The sequence below is a fragment of the Mizuhopecten yessoensis genome, unplaced genomic scaffold (assembly GCF_002113885.1).
Source record: "Mizuhopecten yessoensis strain PY_sf001 unplaced genomic scaffold, ASM211388v2 scaffold11039, whole genome shotgun sequence".
Lineage (NCBI taxonomy): Eukaryota > Metazoa > Mollusca > Bivalvia > Pectinida > Pectinidae > Mizuhopecten > Mizuhopecten yessoensis.
In genome coordinates this window covers 236,268-251,104 of record NW_018408848.1, presented here as the reverse complement: position 1 = coordinate 251,104, position 14,837 = coordinate 236,268, and the positions used below count along the sequence as shown (strand labels likewise).

Below are 14,837 nucleotides of genomic sequence, written 5' to 3'. Positions count from 1 at the left end.
AGTTATCATCATTACAAGTAACAAATTATTCTGTTAAAAGGCCTTACAAATCAGTGATGCATTACAATGCAGACATATACATAAACAAATTATATGTTGTCTGACAGTATAATAAACAGGATAACAAGACCTCTTGTTGCAAGTAAAAATACACACGTAACTGGTCAATTACACCACTAAGCATTTTCAGCTGTTTATATTAGGAATGTTTTCATAGCAGCATTCTTGTTTAGTACTTTTTAAAGGTGTTGAAATGGAAAGCAATTATATTTAGCATACTGTAATAGTTGTTCTATAGAACACAATATAGCCAGAGACTCGTAGGTTTTTAAACCCGTTGTTAAAAAATAATTAGAAAAATGGGTAAAACCTTTCCCGTTAATTCTGAAACATATTAAACATGTCGGAGGGTGTTTTACATTAATAGCGGTGGATAACGCACAAGTCAATTTGTACGTGTATATAATAACCATAGCTTATTGTATTACTTGATAAAGAACTAGCAAAGGGGCAGAGAGGATCATAAGATTTAATTTTCTCATTAATTGGTGGTTTAATTAAGACCGTGAGGATTTATAAAGTCGTATATACCTTGTTGTACAGCTCGCGCGGTGCACTTGTACCACAATAATATCAGCGCGTGCTAAAATTTGACATTGGCTAACATATGTTCAATTAAGCTGAAATTGTGCACACAGTCATTGCCTTTCCCCAGCACTACCACGTCACAATTAAGATTGATATTGGGCCTATAAAGCCGACAAAATTACCGCGTATGCAATTATTGACTATTAACCTAATAGAACTGCTTCTTCCCCTCTTCTGTGTTTTTCACCAAACAAATTGGAGGGGCGAGTTGGCAGATGTTTGCGACGGTCCTCTATAGGATGAAAACGAGCAGACCTGATTATGTGAGATTTATTAATTAATAAGAGTGATATTTCACGTCTACTTGTGATTCTTCGTTCTGTGTGTGTGACGTAACGTAATTAATTAACACTACGAAAATAACTCAGTTATGCCACGTACCAATATTAATTAACAAAGAGAAATTAACTCTATAACATAACACGGAAAGAGGAGATAACTGTGTCATAATGCAATTAACTAATGGGGACGAATTTGTTACTTCGTCGAATCATCAACAACCATTCCCGATTATTTCTTAAATAACAACAAAATAAGTAATAAGATACATGATCTTTAACTATTTCTGTCTGCGTTTCATCCTTCAAGAATGATTTTAAATAGAGGCATTCCATAAACATTTAGAATCGTTACAGAAATTGTTTTCAGTGCATGTCACTAATAAAAGGAGATATGTGAATTTATTTCTAAACGAATTGTTAATGTGAAAATATGAATCAATACTGTATCTATATCAAACGTGAAATACTAAAGGTGACACGGGAATGCTCTTTTTCACAATCGTGAATGTAAAAATATGAGAGAGAAAAATTCATAACTATAGATGTAATAATTTTAAGATGATATATAAATCAATTTCTGTAAAATATTCTAGTTAAGAATAAAGGAAATAGTTCTATACATAATTTACAAGATGATAAATAAGTAAATCAGTGCCGGTAGAAAGTTCAAGACAATTTCTTCCTCGTGTTGAAAAAGAGTGCGCGGAAAAAAATCTGAACGAAATCGGATGATACCCAGGGCATTTACTTGGAGATAGTACAAATTCATATAAAGCTTCTCCACGTGATAGCAAGAACTCCTCCTTGTCAATACCCGTGATTAGTTCTTACCGGGATCGCCGACCGCGCGTAATCTACTCCGACTTGGCATTGGCAAGCAGAGGGGATGAGGGCGAAAACTTTTAATTAAGACACAATTAATGGTGGATATGTATTATTGATATCGCCAGCCCATGCCAATCCACAGAATTAACTCCGGTGTCTGGTCTGCAGTGACGATTTGGATTGTAATGTAAAATTAATTCCGATGGACATTAATAAAATAACCAGCTCTAGCCACTAACGACGTACGAGGCTCGATCAGTGGGTATACATAACGCGGCTAATCACATCGACTTGTAATAGAAAACCCAGTGAACATATTTCTTTTGATTAATTTAAGGGGGCTGGCGGATTGAAAATACAAGCGCCAAAAGAACACGGATATCCCTTAAATATACATAAAGCTATGTGATCATTTAATTAACGTTATCTCAAAGAAAGGTGGTAATTTATTCCACCACCAATGCTTTGAACAAACACATGTGCCCAGGTGCAAAGTCTCAAGCTATTGCTAATAGTTGTCATATTCAAGAATCTCTCGGATACAATAAAAGTACAGTACTTAAAAGCCGATTTTTTTGTCTGAAAGATCATATAAATTATAAACTAATAACAACTTCATAAAACTTGACTGATATCTAATCAATACCATGGCAAAATATTCTTCACATTTTAAAGTAAACGCAATTCAAATTAAATAACGCTAATCAGCCATTGACTTTATCAACGAATCGCTTACAATACTACACAGTACTCCTTACCTGGATAAGTACTCTGTACAATCTTGTCATAAATGATTTCATACCAATATAAAACGTATCCTGATAATTAATTATTTAACTAATTGTATTCGTCAAACGATTATACAAAATTGTATTTCATAGCTATACTAATTAAATAGTTCCCCAACATACAGTTATCAGCCAAACCATCTTTATCACAGGCCGTTGTCGGAGAGGCTAATTGATGAATTATTGTACATTGTGTAAAGTTAAGCGCCGCAAATACCCGGATCACTGTGATTGGGTCATGATTTCGTAGCTTTTACTTTTGCAAAATTAATCAAGACAGTATCCAGCGACACGGAACGAAGCAAACAAAGTGCACGCGGAGGTTTATTAATGAAAAACTAGAGTAAGAATGCGGCACTGAAAATGTGGAAGAAAGTTGTAATGAGTCATCGTCAACCACTCTTGAAATGTAGATTGAAATACGGGTAGGGTAGATAACATTGAACGTTTGGATGATCAAGAAATTAATCAGTTTTCCGATTAATGGACATTCGGTTATAATCATCCGCATAATAAACAAAGATAACGCCACGCCATAGGCTATGTGTCGCATGGCGATTTCCTCTCTTCATTTCGGAATGTAGTTTATCAATGTAATATGCTCAGTTGAAATAATGTAATAAAATATATATATATCACAAAAGAAATATATATATACCACAAGAGAACTATATATATCACAGGAGAACTTTATGTATATATGCATGTCATGCATCACAAGAGTTTGTAAAGACAGTACACATGAATAATATATTACTTTTGGTTTTAGCTTAAAGACAAAATCTTTCCCACGAAAATCGGTGTCATTTTAGATAATGTTAATTTTACGCTTGATGCCTTCCTGGTACATTTATGTGTAATTCACTGTTCCAACTGACTGGACTCTGATATCTGATTGGTACAACACTCCTTCTCCAGCCGACATATGTCCTGTGTAGACTAAACCTAGGTGTGATGTTTATCATACCCGTCTGTCATCTTACCAGGCTATATGACTTCAGTTTACGTCATTATCAAGTAAAAAAGAGAACTTTCAATTAAAGATTAAAATTTACATCCTTAAATGACTTCCTGTGCCTTTGATATCTGTTTATATAAACTACGCTGTGCTGTAGCTGAGCTTTCCAATGAGATTTGAAAAATTGATGAAACACTATTTTTTTATTTGAAACATCTATTAAAACCTATGAAAGCATTGTGCATGATATAACGCCACTAAAAATATTGCAGTGCCATTTTCTAATATAACTGATTGCCTTGGATAAAACGAAAAGCTAATAGTGCAGATTTATGTGATTTGGATTTTTTTGGTGTAGTGCTGCTATCTGGAACAGCATAGGAGACAACCCGGTGAAAAATAAAGGAAAAAAGAAGGGGCAGAAAGGCTCAGATTAGATTCATACCATACCTGTTACAGTTTATCTCAAACTTAAAATTGTGTTTTGTAACTACGTACCGAATATAATCGTTCTTGCACAGGATCATCCCCGACCGAGAAAAACACGAGCCCAGGTGTTCTAGCTTTGTCTGGCAACACGAGCATTTTAAACAGCCCGTGTGCCAGTATCTGTCCATCGCGTGAAGCAGGAAACGGTCAAGTATCCGCCCGCCACATCCTGCGCATGCCTTCACATTATTACCAAACATGGCACCATTTCCGGTTTGGTCATTTCCGGTTTGCTGCATCGTAACTCCATTCACGACGGCCGAGCATTCCTCCGAACCTGGAACAAAAAACACAATACATTTTGTTATGGCAAGATGTAGGAAGAGATTAACTTAATTGTCGGTGGTGAGAAATTAAGGGGAATCATTACGATCACATGGATAATTTCCAGATGTAACCAGTGCTTCTAGACAATTTCATGTACATACAACTGAGATTTAGGTATGGAAGTTTAATCCAATTTGTTCAAGGATCTAACAAGCTGATATGAATCCCAATATTACTATTAAATGTGACACCGGGTAATTAAAAGCAATGCAGTTATAAAAATAAATCTTCTCATATCTTTATACTGGTATATGTAGCACCTATATTCCTCTAGATACAATTGATGATTATTCACAAATCGGAAATATCTTGCGTTTGACCAAGACATCAAAGGGACAGAAATGTGTGGAGACGTTTTTGGATAATTGGAGTTCCATTTGAAAACGTGTTAATTCCTAATGCACAATGATGAAGCCATCCGCGAGTTTCTGTCACAGCAATTACTTTACGTGTAGGTTGTCTATTGATCCGAGGTGGCATATGACGGACCGTGGGACCCAACACTTTAATATCTCTCAACGGCCATACAAAACACTCAATTACGTAGTACAGACGGACGCAAAACCTTCCCCATTATCAACGCATTTAATTTGTACGTAAAATGGCCGCCATTGTATAATTAGAGTATGACGTCAGGTCATATTGGAACATGACGTACCTTAGGAAAATATCTGCCTGTACGTCACGTGACATTGAGTACGGCCAGCGTCCTTCTAAAACTAAAGCGCCTCACGTTGTAGAAATGATTAAATGACGCTAGAGATCAGTTTCGGCGAGTGACTGATTTTATATCATAAATAAAGTGTTCGTGCAATCTACAAATGTTCCCTAAAGATCACCTGGTGTGTACAATCGCAATTCAATTTTCCAAAAACTGCTCTCGCCACTAAAAGCAATCAAATTAATAAACACAATGTAAATAGATACATTCCTATTGTACCCGAAAAGAACCGTAACAACCGTTGTCACAGGAAACGTCCCGTCAGGGGCCGTCTCAAGGGTTAATTTAGTACAGAGGACAGTTTGTTTAGTCAAGTGAAAACAATCCAGACTTGACATACGACCCCCGAGAGCGCCATCCATCAACCGTTGTCCAACAGCTGGAACCAGTTACACGGTACAGCACCCCGGCCAGTCGTCCGCCGCGCTCCGTGTCCTCAGTCCCCGTGGGGTCAGTCTCGTTAGATACCCCCTTTTTCCTTTTCTCAAAACCTACACCCCCTGCTCTTCTCAGCCTCCCCATCTTACAAATCCCCGGTAACAAGGTTTAAAATCTCGTTAGTTGGTATGTAGTATCTGGTGTGTGCCATACTTCCCTGGACATTTCCGTTGGGAGGACGATTAGAATCTAGCACTAACGGTAGGCTGACAAGGTCTGCCATACGGTTTACCTCCTGATTTACGGCCACAACCCATGACATGTCTGAAACGTTTACTGACCTCTGACCTACATCATTTGACCCAAGTTCACCTTGAAATAAATGATGTCCCTTCCTTACCAAGTCGTGGTTCTACTCATGATGCCATAATCTCCGTGTTGTCAGTTTCTGGACGATGTTCAGAACTTTTTATTGTCCAAACATATTCTCAGTTAGTGATATCAATATGTGTGTCCCATCAAGTCTCTGAATTCCGTCCGTTTATCACACCTATTTATACGACTTTCTATTTCTACAATTGTTATTTTCTGTTCTATCGGCATGCCAAACACCCAAGTACATGGGCCTGTATATATATATATATATGTATATATAGAGGTATATATATATGTATAGCTACTTACATAAGTAACACATTAAGCATTTGGTGCGGTACTAACTTTCTCAAATGACGGTAACAGATATTCAAATGAACGAAGTATCTGATCTAGGACCAACTGCAGTGGGTATATATTATGTGTGCGACCGTGATCTACATATAGCTGGGGTATATACTAGATTAGTTTATCTAACTAGAAATTAGCAGTTAAACAACGATATCGTATGTATCTCAGGTCAATGAAAATACTAAAGTGAACTTAATTCGTAAATGCGTAATAGTTCGCACTAGACGAGTTTCTAATGTGGTAAGCTATGTCGATTTGTACTCCGGTGGGACGAGTACGTACTTTGGTAATAGTTCTCTTTTAGGAGGAAATTTGGTACAATGAGACTGCAAAAAGACTATTTGTGACTAGACTTAAAAAGAAAATCATGCACCAGGTGAGTCTGCATTTTGGTGAAAACAGGACGAGATTGTGTACTGGTAAAACCCCACAAGGTGTGGGGGTATTGTAAACTGATGGGACGAGCTGGTAGTTTGGTAAGCTGGTTAGTAATTAAATCGTACCTCGTACAGGTCAATACAATATCGAGCCAGAATGCCATACACCTGGGCTACTTGACGTAATTCTACCCAACTAACACTACAACAACATGCACAGCTAAGTTAATTAGAAAGAACTCCGAGAATACCCTAATCATAGAGTTAATGAATAAACTGAAATAAGTTCGGCCCATATCCCAAGTTTTTTTCGTTTTGAACAGATCTATGCAATGTTATTTACTAAGGTTATATACTTTATGTATATGTGCAAACATTTATACATTTTATATTTATATACATGGGAGTGTGATGTGGATAGTTAACGATGTTTAGTAAAACACATTCAGCGCGCGAGGTGGTTAGGACAGACCAGCGTATACATATGTACACCGTCGTGTATACATTTTGTCGTATCGAAACCTTCAACCAGGAAATATCGCACCTTTAGTATATGACAAACTTAAAATTTATTAATAAACTTCCGTCTATTTCAGCCTAGACTGAGAGTAACGTGTGTGCTCGGTGAAGTGCAGACCATTTAGTAGGGCACGTTTGATTTCAACCGGTACAGGTTACAAATCCACAAGAAATCGATCACCGTGTATTGCTTTTGCTTTTTTTATACATTTATCTTTTTTATACAAAACGGCGAAAACGAAAAACATGAGCATTACATAAAATCTGTCTTGAATGTAGGCAATAGAACGGTGTTATTGACTCAGACCGACATGTTTAATTGATCAGCTTGTACCGAGAGCAACAGATGGTAAGAAGCCCAGGGTCTCGTGTGTCAGATTGGAAAGATTGCCTCGAGATTACTGGAGAGACTTTGGTCAGCTTACACCGTTTCTGGTATAACATTTAGATAATTTATATCGCTTTATGAAACTTTAATGTGATTATTACAGCCTGCACGTTAGTTAAAATGTATGGACGCCTACTGGACGGTTCATTAAATGCAACACTGCAGGGGATCCAACGGAATTCTGGTCAATGACGGCAGTCCCCCTCCAACCAGCCATGGTCCCCACCCGGTCACAATGTCCGTTTTTATCCAGATCAACGGTGTCAATACAAAGGTATCAAAAACAAACCTTACTATTGTTTACATGTATGTATGTGCCATGTTACAACACTTGGTCGCTGCGCTTGTATTTTAAGCACTTTACGGAGAGGCAAGTGTCCCTACTAATTACTACAACTCGCACAATGCGTAATGTACAGGTAGATAGAGCGACCCCGCGAGAGTTACACGTCGAAATGCGTACACGAGGGTTGAAGACCCGTCAGGGTACAGACGACGACAAACAAATGGTTATGCACAAATATGCGAGGGTAAATACACGTGTTCACGAACATAAGTGTATAAACAATGGCAAAGCAGCACATGTACCCACGCGTAGTTGACGATACACACAGCATACGTACATGTGAGTATAGTACACACACACAGTTGTTGGCGAAAATACGTGACCCTAAATCATTAGTGTGGAGAGAGCGCCGAAAGATAAACACACCCGAGACAGAGGATTAGTATTGGTCATTAGCGAACCGTTCTATAACGATGACATCATACCCCCTACGTACCCGACTCATCAATTCCCGCCTCTGATGGGATTCCCTCCGAACACCTAACTACAGTTCCCGGCGGATCATCGACCCTACCATGGCTTTAGACCATGACTCCCCTACCATAGTTCTAATACCCCTGGGCTAGCCTACTCCTTTCTCTGGTCCACGATCTGGCCATCCCACATCTCCTGACTCACACACACGAACCCTTTAATGTAGATGTGTGGACCACATAGAACCCGCACCCACATCGTTCCCTCGAACTCTCATATCGAGCCACGACCCCCAACTCCCAGCTGACCCGCGATACCTTATAATCTGCTGGTTGATTCGTGATCCTCCCCACCAAAGCCCCATACCATCTCTCAAACCTTCTCGGCACAATAATACGAACCCTCCAAATCCCTACAACAGCTCTGCTCACTTACCGTTCGTCATTTTGGTCACGATGTGTGGAGATTTAGCATTAGACATCTAAACCTTGTGCTAGATCCTTATGGGAAATGTCCACAGTGGAAGTCTGAGTTTATTTGTCAATTGCTCAGACGAGAAATCCTCGTTACGCGTACAACTCGGAGACCGAGCACGGTCCACGAGGCCAATATATAACTGTTGTGATCAGTTGTCTCTCACGTGGCTGACTGGGGATTGTATACACACGAAATAAACATAGCACAAATCACCTCGACATTGCAATGTACATGGCGCGATCGTTCACTGTCGTCTGCGAATATGTCCGGGAAACAACACTTTGTTACGAACGACGGAGAAGAAATTGTGATAATGTACACAACACTGTCTTCGACTTTAACACCGCTCAGCTAAATAAATTAGACCGTCAAAATCTGGCATCTACGGTGAATGAGACACATCTGCCATTTGAATGGATCATCTACTATTACCTCTCGACCAATCAGAACGCCGCTTGCAAAATGAAGTGACTCGGGCAGAAAACGTTAGCTCCGCCCACTTGCCATAAATTTGAGCACAGCTTTTCAGTGGGAGATTGTAGATTTAATGCGTTAATGAAAACCGACCAACGATTGGAAATGAACCATGCGAAATTTAATATCGTTAGATCAAGATAATAATATTAAATGCTTTTAACCAATAATTGTATGCTCGGCGTTATTGTATGGACTTTAATCAAACACGGACATTTCAAAATGGTGGTAATGTACATGAAAAGATACCGGTTTAAACATGTTAATGAGACATTGAATGAATATTTTAGAGAATAATTTACATAAATCTAATTACCTGCATTTTGGCAGAAAAACATTTTGTCGTGATAAAATAAATTGACATCGGCGATGAGGTTTTTAGACATGGGTAATTCAACGACGAAATATTATGTGTGATTTTTATACAAATTGGAACTTATTCACGATACCCTATGCATATTTTACATTTATATTGTTACTTTAAAAAATACTAAATTGTAATTATTATGTTAATATCATTTCATTGATTTTTGAATAGAGATTCTACTATAATAAGCGGATCAGATATCAGAGTATGTAAATGGAAAAGTGAAAGTTATTCAGCCGCTGTTGACTAATGTAGACACGTCACCATAGTAAAACGGCACATTACGCTCACCACCATATGTCGGTAATTAGTAAATGTTTAAATATCCAAGGTCGAGCTTTTATATTTGATTGTCATTTGTATATAATAACTCTATCTTATCTTGACATCTCGCATCGGGCACATTGGTAATGTACCTGTCCAGGGTAAGATAATCTATTAATGTTCACATGAGAGTTCCAAATGAGACACGTGTATCTTGCATACGTAGAGGCGGGAGAGAACGAAATTAACACCAAATGATTTCAGTCGTGAGTTTATAGACGAGAACAGACAATCCCGGTGGACATGCTCAATGACAGAATCTGCACTATAGCATTTCAATATCTAGAGGTATCACACACTGTACGAGTTCAGGTCAGGAAAACACGCATTCTGTTGAAGGGAAATTAGATTTTTAAATCTCATTTGGGATTTTCAATATTTAATCATGTTGTAATGGTCCAAAACTGAATTATATAACTTAAGTGTTTGGTAAATGGGTTGGTAAATTATTAACATGTATATCTGGGACAACATACAGTACATGTATCATACAGACAGTATGTACTCAGGCCGTCGGGATAACTATAAGTTCTACTATAAACTATTAAGATTTTAACTTCTAATTTGTCAGTAATTGAAGTTTTAAATGTTAATGACTTCGTGTGACACTATCCTGATGCGGTATAACCACGGAGTTAGATTAGGTTGTCTAAGTCCGTGGTATGACCCTACGTTTTATGTGACGATCAGTGGTACATTATAGATGATATTACTAGTTTTTACCTTAGTACCAGGAGGAGCAGCCCGGACTGATATTAACTCCACAGATAACGGAAGTAACCCCTCACCTCGTGCATACAAAATGACCGTAAAAATGTCAACTTAGCAAAAAATGGCAAAACTAAAATAAAGGACAAGAAGTACCCTTATTAACAGCATACCATACCGCACACATACAAATATGCAATCTCGGCAAACAACATTTGAAACACTAATCCGTTCATACTGTATTTTTTTGAGTCCAGATGAAATATAAAAATGGCTATTTGCTGTATGAAATGCTGTGTAGCAATTAAATATATCTAAATCTATCAATCCACTACTGCTCTACGTATGACGCAGTTTATCGCACGAATGTAGGAACCAGCTCCTACCAGACAGGTACCGAACCAGTCGACACAGAAAATGAGCTAGTCGGCGAAGAACGTCAATGAGTAAAGGAAATCAATTACATGTATCGGATTAATTAATAAGCTGTTTGTCTTCAGCGTATTATTCCACGTGAATCCAGTCTTTGTTAAAAACATGCTACATTCCCTATCATACTAAAATTTCATATATTGTCCAAAATTTATTATTCAAACGAAGTCTAAATAATTTATTTGAAACCAATTTTGTCTAGGTTATAATGAGAGTTTTCATTTCTTAGGTCTCCATGGAGCTCTTATCGTTACCATAATTGCCAATTACCCCCAAAGCTCGGAGCTGGATGGCACAGAATGATTCGCGAAAAATAATTAGTTATCGCGATGGGAAAATGAGATTGTTTGCTTACAATGGCCGATGATTGGTTCGGTATATAAATTTTCAGCTCATTACGGCTCTGCCTACGCTTGATGCTAATTGTACGAGAAAAGTCGAATTAATGAGAAGCTTATGTCGTCGTCCTAGTCTTAGGAATGTTTGGAGCGGTACGTGTGCATAAAGAATGGGACAGGATGTTATGAAAACATCTGGGTGTCTGAGATGCTTGGCATGGACCAAGTGATAATTGTTTATTGTTGGGCAATGGTGTTGACATGGCCTCGAACGAATACTTATGGGTCCAGAAACATTGTATGAAGTTTAGTTGCAACAAAAATTATCTTTTAAAAAATTATTGGTGATGTTAACAATATGGGAGTGAAAAATGAATGGAAAAGAAACATGATACATTAATGTGTGCATTATACAATCAATAGGTTTTGCATGCCAAAATCTGCGGGAAACAAGGTAAATGTAACCTATAAAAAACAATCTGTGTATACACAGTATATACATGTATATTATAATCAAGGACATTAGTTTATCGTTTTCGTTTTTGACTTCATAAAAAACGGCAAATTAAAACAATATATACATTTGAATTTCATCCTTACTTTATAAAATTTTGTTTGTTATGGTTTCTGTACATGTTTGATTCATTCCTGCGAATCGGAGGTTCTGCTTGCTTTGAACGCAGTTTAGTTGTTACTATAGAATATAACCAAACACGCAATACTTGTACCATAAACATGTTATTACGAGTGGAGTATATAATCACTTTTTAAACCTAAATATAAGATTGAAATTCATTTTTGAAACGTTTATGCTAGTTTTTCTCACAGTTCCGTTCAAACATATTCTCTTAAATGCGCTATTACCAAGATTTTTTTGTGACAGTTGAGGAAAGACATTCTTTTTCCAATCTGGAGTTCTCTTCGGGTATACTATGGTAATACGCGCATGTGGTCCAGATCAATCAGAGACAAACAAATGTTACGGTATGACAATCTAAAATGAAATGATTTGCAGATCTTATCAACCGCCGTATAGTTAGAAGGAATGGACGTATCATATTGTGAATTGGGGTTAGCATGTTGGAGGATTTCTAGCAGGAAAATAAAATCTCTGGCAAAAAGGTAATTCTGTAGTAGTGACTCGATCTTTAAAAATATGTTAAAATATATATGGAGCTAGTTTCTGAGAGTACATGTTTATTAGAATTGCTATTTCTCTCATACCAGGCGCGTAGCTGCCACGTAAGCAAATAAGCAGTTGCATGCACATCAAAAATTCAAATATGGTATTATATTTTTATTTATTTATTTATTTATTTTGTAGTTCGGAAAAGTGATTAAATAATGTGTGGTTCAATTGAAAAATATATTAAATTTAACTGTATAACTGACAGCCGGCAATCAGTACGTATCCGGAAGGTCCAACCTATAGGGTACCTGGTGCCGATTTTATTATTAGTATTTTAAAAGTTGTCAACATCGGAAACTTGACTGCAAAGCCAACGAAAAACCCGCATCATCTTCGAAGAACAAGTTGATACATGACATCTTCCAAGCAGATGTGGGTTCACATGAAACAACATCCTCTTGCGACATTAACTTAGGCATTGACGAGTCTAAAACAGCTATTAGTATTAGGGCCTTGTTAATGCCGGACCGACCGAAAACAGTTCTGATCAGTCTGACTGTTGTTACCCCTGATATCGGGAATACAAGCGAGGCCGATATTCGTCTTACTAAAGTGAAGGTGGATATCGATATCCTGTCAAAACGATGGGAAAAAGCTCACGAGTTCAAATTCCATACACGGCAACATTTTAACAAGCGATTGTAATGAAATACAACTAAGTCAACGGAGGCGGGTTGTTTTTCCGGAATGGATGTATTGTTGTGTATTTTTTTTTCACCAATTAAAGGTCTTCCGGATAACAATTGTAGATTGATTTGTTACTAGCAATATTGTTATAGGTTTTAGGGCGGATATATGCGCGTATAGCATCTATCTGAGTTTTACATTCACTTCGCCTGCAAATGTAATATGGAAAAGGAAAATCCTCAAAAGTCAGAAAAAAGCAACGTACATGTAGCTTTTGCTAATCTGTGACATTATATAGTATGGCAAGCCAAGTTGTCATTTATTCATGGAGAAATGTTGATCCAGTACTTAACCAAATTATATAAGATATCTTATTTAATTATATAAGGTATCTTTTATATTATATGAGATATCTTATAAAGTATATAAGATATCTCATAAACTTAAAATAAGATATCTTATATGTTTATAAAGATATCTTATATAATTTATAAGATATTTTATATAATATATGAGATATCTGATATAATTTGGTTAAGTACTGGATCAACATTGCTCCATGAATAAATGACAACTTGGCTTGCCATAATATAGGCCTTCATTTGTCCCTGTCATGAACTGATAAAGTATGTTTTTAAGAGTAGTCCTAGGCCTATCGTCAGAAGGGCTACTGGATATATATGTATACATATATCTAAACATCGATATAGGAGCTGCCGTCATCTTATGTTCTGAGAAATGTTGATGATATAAAAAGGGTTTGGGGGACACAACAGCAATAAATCTGAAATTAATATGTTCATATTGGCCGCTCCGACATGCCCCCGTACCCCCCTAGAACGGCTTCGCGCCTTCGGCGCTCGCATTCGCACCTCCAAAACGCCCAGCTACGCGCCTGCATACCCGTACAATAGTTGTATGCATAAATCATTAAACATATTTATTGTATACTAATGAGGTTGTGTGAGTCTACTTGTGTGATAAAAATGTCATCGATACCACAGGGACATGTCACATGTAAGCGGACGTCACAGTGTATATAAAGTATACATGTATTACAATTAAACATAGAATTTATTAATCTCTTTAACTATACAGTATGTGACATGTCCCTGCGATCAGGCGTCACAGTGTATATACAGTTCGTATAGATCTAGAACAACTCTTTGCACAATCCCTTTTTTATAATAGATGCAAATAAAAAAAATATGTTTAAACAAACTCTTTGTATAATTTATGTATCTCTTCAGCTATATAGCATGTGACATGTCCCTGTGGTCAGGCGTCACAGTGTATATGAAGATGTATTACAATTATACATATAATTTATTTACCTCTTCAGCTATATAGTATTTGACATATCCCTGTGATCAGTACTTCCTGTTGAAGTAGGAGTTGGGTTTTTTTTACTCCAGTAACAGGATGTAAATATTGACTGTATAACAAAGTTCGTCCATTTGGTTTGACCAGTCCTGTTTTATAGACATACATGTACCACGAAATTTATTAGAGGTGAATACCTTAAATTTTATATTCGTTAGTCTCCACTTTACTGAAAGTTTTCCCTATGAAATGTGTCCGTTCGTGTAATGATATATTATTGAATTTCAAACGCTTACCAATAAACGTTGGTAGAAGGTTTCTTTGGCTTGCTTAGAAACATGACATGCGTAGGTTAATGTTTGTGTTGTTTGTAAATAGAATTTGTAAAATAAA

General features: G+C 37.1%; 1 protein-coding gene across 2 annotated transcripts in view; it reads right to left on the bottom strand.

Annotated features, from left to right (window-relative positions):
* Window positions 1-9,075, bottom strand: part of LOC110464863 (LIM domain transcription factor LMO4.1-like) — a 36,184-nt gene extending 27,109 nt beyond the window's left edge. Inside the window, exons 1-2 of one of the 2 annotated variants that reach the window (XM_021520310.1) lie at window positions 8,621-9,075; window positions 3,999-4,266 (exon numbers count right to left, since the gene is read on the bottom strand). In XM_021520310.1, the coding sequence (XP_021375985.1) occupies window positions 3,999-4,266; window positions 8,621-8,666 (314 nt within the window). In that variant the 5' untranslated portion in view covers window positions 8,667-9,075. The remainder of the gene's footprint in view (window positions 1-3,998; window positions 4,267-8,620) is intronic. The other variant, XM_021520308.1, reaches the window with a different exon arrangement.
* Between the last annotated feature and the right edge of the window lie 5,762 nt (window positions 9,076-14,837).